Raw genomic sequence first — 6000 nt, forward strand, 5'->3', positions numbered from 1 at the left:
CCAGCAGGGTGGAGTCCTACTGATTCCTTTTTATACCATAGCTGAGGTAATCAGTGGATGCAGCTGAGAGCAACATAAAGCACACTCCTAGCTGCTTGCTATTAGCAGACGGCCAGACAGGACAGTGTGTAACACTCTGATCGTTGCTGGAGAGGCTGCGGGGAAGAGGTTACATTCCTACACATTTGGTGGTCATGCTCAAAATTAGACAATTTCTGGAATGAGGTGACCCACCTCCTCAGTGCGGTCTTTACCCGCCCTATAGCTAAATCGCCATGGTCCTTCCTTCCAGAGCCGGCCCTAGCCTAAATGACGCCCTAGGCAAGATTTTGGCTGGTGCCCCCTAGCACCGCCACTAGTTCCGCCTCTGACACTGCTCCCCTTTCCCAGCACCACCAACCCTCATCATAGCAGTCATCATTTTGGTGCTCCTACCAGCAATATTTTAAATAGAAACAGTGCACAGTGTTGGTTTAGGGGCATGGCCACCCAATAGTACCCCCAATTTAAATTATGCCACACAGTAGTGCCACTTTATTCACATTATATCATGCGATGGTGTCCCTTATTCACGTTACGTCACACAGTAGTACCACTTTACATTATGTACATTATTCCTCACATTATTCACATTATACCCTTAGAAAAAAATCTTGAGAAAATATTTTAAGCACCTCCATGGCCACACTGCAACCCAGCACAAAGCAGTGCGTGCTAGGCAGAGGTGAAGATCTGCAGCTGCTGCTGTCACTTAAGGGGAGGGGCCCCCACTGGGCCCTTCCATCAGACTTTGGCCTGGGTAATTTGTACCCCCTACCCCTTTCTCTCGGCACCCCTGATAATACCACACAGTAATGCCCCTTACACATGACACATTATTAATGTCCTTATAACCATAATGCCCCTTACACATTATGCCAACCTTTATTAATGCCCTTATACACATGACACACATAATGCCCATTACACATATGTTGCACATTATTAATGCCCTTATACACATGACACACATAATGCCTGTTACACATATGTCGCACATTATTAATGCATTTATACATGACACACATAATGCCCCTTACACATATGCCGAACACTATTGCACAACCAACCCACCCACAGACAGCACTCGCACAGCCGCTAACACTGTGACCTCTGCCTCTGCTTGGATACAGATGTTTACATCTTGCCTCAATAGGCCATGCAGCTCCTGGCCAGTTCTGCTAACGTTGGGTACCTTTTTTGCTGATAATTTGTCTTATTTGCATTGTTATGTGACCAGGACACACAAGGAGCTTCCAATGATTACAATGATATGTGGCATGAATATATTCTGTGTGTGACTGTGGCTGTACCTGCATACAGAATGCTATGTTACAGTGATTTCTATGAATACACTATTTAATGTGCAGATTCAGCCTCACTCACACACAGAATATAGGCATGCTGCATATCATTTTAATCAGCAGAAGCTGCTGATGCCCCTAGGCATTCCAAATGCCCTAGGCAATTGCCTAGTTTGCCTATGCCTAAGGCCGGCTCTGCTTCCTTCTCAGCCTCCCCATTGATGATATGAGCAAGGAGGCAGACAAGCTTTCAACACATATTCTTTTTGCCCCCCATTGTCTCATCGTCAGTCACTGGAAGCTCATTAATAAAATTTGGTATATTGCTGCCATGGAAAAAATTACGGCTTACCTTCATAACGCTTCCCACAAATTCCTCCTGACATGGTCTAACTGGTTCAGTTATAATGGCACTACCCTACATGATCCCCACGTCAACTCAGACCTCTTGCTTTGACACACACTTTGATCTAACAACTACCAAGGCTATGAAAACCTCACTGTTTTTCGCCTATTCTGATTGGTGTAGCCGTATCTAGGACCCGGACTAGGTCTCTTCTCGTATCTCTATCACTTTATCTGCCCTGTACCTACTATTAGGTGCACCTTTCTCTATTTCTACTAATCTCCTCAATACTCCTTCTTTCTGTTTATTCTTCTTTTTTCTCCACTCCCTCTTTCTCTTTCCCCTCTACCCCCCTCCTTGACCCCCCCCCCCCCCCCACCTTGTTCAAGAGTACCCAAATCCTTTGATTGTTTTCCTGACGCTGTCACGACCTTTCGAGTTTTAATTTTCCTGACTGAGTAATTGGTTATTCTGCAATATTCCAAATCCTTAGCAGTTCATTTGTTTAAAACAATCTGTTGAATTTGAGCAGCTAATTGTACCAGTGACATGCCACAAATATCATCTTGTTTGCCATGTACATTATATACTTATGTCTCTTGTAAACATATATTTGCTATATTGTTTACTTACTTTTTTGGAAACAATAAATAAACGCATTTAAAAAAAGTAACTTTTTCCTTAAAAAGAGCTGGCAAGCTTAAAACGCTTAAACACGAGCTGGCTATGAGGCTTAGGCTGCATATATAATTCCTTATGAGACAATAAAACTATTGAGCAAATAATTACCAGTCCACATGGATACCAGTGTCCTATATCCGAGCAAGGACCAATTTGTACTCCCACAATGGATGTCCACTCCCTTGATGATAGGGATAAAGCTCCAGGTGCTGGTTCCGTTTAGCGTGAGTGTCCAAATCCCAATTGGGATATTTGTAATCCAAAGTAGCAGTGGTGGCTGGTAATGAACTGGCTAGAGCAGGCTCCAGAACGCGTTTCTCCGCCTGTGGTACGTTCAGCGGCTTCCTCAGCTGGATCCTGCATCCAGCTGAGGAAGCCGCTGAACGTACCACAGGCGGAGAAACGCGTTCTGGAGCCTGCTCTAGCCAGTTCATTACCAGCCACCACTGCTACTTTGGATTACAAATATCCCAATTGGGATTTGGACACTCACGCTAAACGGAACCAGCACCTGGAGCTTTATCCCTATCATCAAGGGAGTGGACATCCATTGTGGGAGTACAAATTGGTCCTTGCTCGGATATAGGACACTGGTATCCATGCCTAGTGAAGGCATCCATGTGGACTGGTAATTATTTGCTCAATAGTTTTATTGTCTCATAAGGAATTATATATGCAGCCTAAGCCTCATAGCCAGCTCGTGTTTAAGCGATTATATATGTTTTATGTTGTGTGTCTAGTATGTCATATTTGAGTGTAATCTATCATATGTAAAATGCGCATTTATTGATTTTTTATACCATGGTTTTTTATTAAACTAAAATTGTTCAAAAAAACAGCATATATCTCTAAACAGAGTCTTATTGTGAAAGTGTGACAGCGCCATCTAGTGGGGATTCAGTATCTTCACACATTTTTTGTTTGTTTGGCTATACAGAGAAACACAATCTCTCTGATAAGGTGGCAGCAGTCACAATTGAAATATAATATATTACTAGGATATTGTCACAGATCCCTCCGGTATAATTAGCCAGCGCTACTGAGTGATTTATTTCACTCCCCCCCCCTTTAAGCTTAAAACGCGTTGGGCTGCACATCTCCTATATGCAGCGTCCTACTTTGGACCCAAAAACAATCAAGCCTGTCAGTGTCAAACAGTGAGTATTTGGGAACTCCCCTTTGACACTCACCACCAATTGATGGTATGATTGTATTTATTGGACAATATATCTACCTCATATACAGTACTATATTGTTTATTTAGGTGCTTTTTAATATTGCTTTTATATATTGTTTGTTTATTGCCACCATATTTCTTCACAAAAAAAATACAGTGTTTATGCCAGCCTTTCTTTGCTCCTTCCATCCATACCTGTATATTTTTGGGTGCAGGGAACACCCCAGTTTAGAAACCATAGGCTGCAGTTTTTGGTGCACATCTCCTAATCTCTCACACCATTGGAATCAGATGCAGTCAGTAGTTTACCCCAAATGCTTGATAGGGTCAAAAGGTTTACAGTTAATGTAAAAGTTATATAGTGCTTAAGGTTAACATGCTCAAAAAGTTGACATGACAATGGTCGATGCGTGTTTTGTTTTTTTACTTTTTCATCATTTTCCACCCAAACATGCAAAACAATAGGAAATAGTATGCTGTGTTGAGCGCAGTGGTAGTGGAGTAAGGCAAATTGCCTTAAGCATGGGGACAGGTACGCTCTTCTGTTGAGATGTCAAAAAATGACCATGTTGACATTATGTAGCTATGATGTCGACATTTTAAAAAGCAGTTGGGGGGAGGCGGGTTTTAGGGCTAGGCGCTAGGGCATGCCTGGCCAACCTGTGGCTCTGCAGCTGCTGTGAAATAGTTTTACTATTAGAGAACTAAACTGTGGAAATTCATACAGTGATGTGTAGTTTCACAACAGCTGGAGAGCCACAGGTTGGCAAGGCCTGTGCTAGGGGCAGAATCAGGGCAAAAAATATTCACTGTAATGCTAGAGGATCACTGATCTAACATTGGTCAGTGACATGCTCACATTAGGAACAGGTAAGTCACTTTTGTGCCTCCACAGACAATATGACAAAATTGTTACATGTCGACATTTCATCACGGTCTATATGATTGTCATAATTTCTTAACATATAGAGAACTTGTCTGTAGTGCCTCAGGGTACTACAGAAACAATATACTTGTAATCCCTTTAGAAATTATGGTGGAAAAGTTCATCAGGTTTTTTAATTAAATGGGAGTCAAATATTGAAATGTATAAAATGCATATATTTATAAATTGATATATTTTATAATTAACAGGACACCATGGAGTAATAACTCTGCCTCACATGATGCCATCCTCAAACTTCCACATACGTCGCCCTCTTCCTGCAGACGACATCCAAGATGACTTTGACTGGGACTCTATTGTATAGTACTGTTAAAATACAGTACAGTTATTGTCATGATACCCCGTGTTATTCGTGTCAGTGACCATGAATGTGATATGGAAAAAGGTAAAGGCATCCAAATGCATACAGAAAAAGTGATACTGCTATCGGTGTTGACTTTGATGACAATCAAAACTGTTCTTAGCAGGATACATGAAATGAATGCTTGAGTTGACTGCATAAGTCTTGTTTATCTCCCTGATAAGCTGCAACTGAATCCTGTGATTCCCAACAGCTTGTTCAGCTTTTTGTATTTGATAATGTCAGCCAAATGTGTAACACTGAAACATGGACAGAATTTCTTCCAGCACAACACTTCACTCATAAATTTGCATTTCAGAGTACCTCCCGAGACAGATTGCATTTCGGGGATGCTCTTGGGTTGTTGGTTTTTTTTTATATCTCTAATTTATTTATATGAGCTATGAATAGTGTACTCCGTGTACTCTTATTTTATTTTGAAGGATTTTTTTTTTCTTTTTTTTTTGTTGGTTGCTCCTACACTGCCATTTTGCCAAGTGGCTTAAATCCATGTATAGTGAAGCATGTTGCTTTATGCCATATCAGAGCAATGTCAGTCAAAGTGACATAGTTGCCATTTGCTTGTGAACGCAGAGATTTTATTGCAGCCAGAGTTTTGCAATGGTTTTTGGATGAATGCAGCTACAGTACTCTATGGAAAGGAACTGTATTTGCTGCCTTCATTAAAGGATGGTTTCTGGCACACACTGCACCAACTGCTCTCCAATAAATCTTACTGTTACTGTAGTTCACCAACGTAATGGGTGCACATTCTGAGTGACAGCCATGTTTAAGGGGGGATGCAGTTACAATCCCGGCGGTCGGGATCCCGGCAATCAGAATCCCGACGCCGGAATCCCGACCGCCGAAATGCCGACACATTCTCCCTCCGTGGGTGTCCATGACACCCCTGGAGGGAGAATAAATTAGTGTGCCGAGCGTAGCGAGGCACCGGGCCCGCTGCGTGGCGAGCGCAGCGAGCCCGCAAGGGGGGGCGATCCACGTCCCCCCCTTGTCGGCATTTCGGCTGTTGGGATTCCGGCGTCTGGATTCTGAACGCCGGGATCCCGACCGCCGGGATTCAATACTGAATCCTTTAAGGGGATATTATTATCAAAACCATGTATTTTTATATTTAAACAAAACTGCACTGAGTGCAAAGATAGA

General features: G+C 42.4%; 1 protein-coding gene across 6 annotated transcripts in view; it reads left to right on the forward strand.

Moving 5' to 3' along the window:
- FOXJ3 (forkhead box J3) overlaps positions 1-4832 on the forward strand; it is a 425779-nt gene extending 420947 nt beyond the window's left edge. For all 6 annotated transcript variants that reach the window (XM_083162745.1, XM_083162744.1, XM_083162737.1 and 3 more), the window contains one exon: positions 4682-4832. In XM_083162745.1, coding sequence (XP_083018871.1) covers positions 4682-4797 — 116 coding nt within the window. In that variant the 3' untranslated portion in view covers positions 4798-4832. The remainder of the gene's footprint in view (positions 1-4681) is intronic.
- The last annotated feature ends 1168 nt before the right edge of the window (positions 4833-6000 follow it).

The sequence above is a fragment of the Crinia signifera genome, chromosome 19, assembly GCF_055691185.1.
Source record: "Crinia signifera chromosome 19, ASM5569118v1, whole genome shotgun sequence".
In the NCBI taxonomy this organism is placed as follows: domain Eukaryota; kingdom Metazoa; phylum Chordata; class Amphibia; order Anura; family Myobatrachidae; genus Crinia; species Crinia signifera.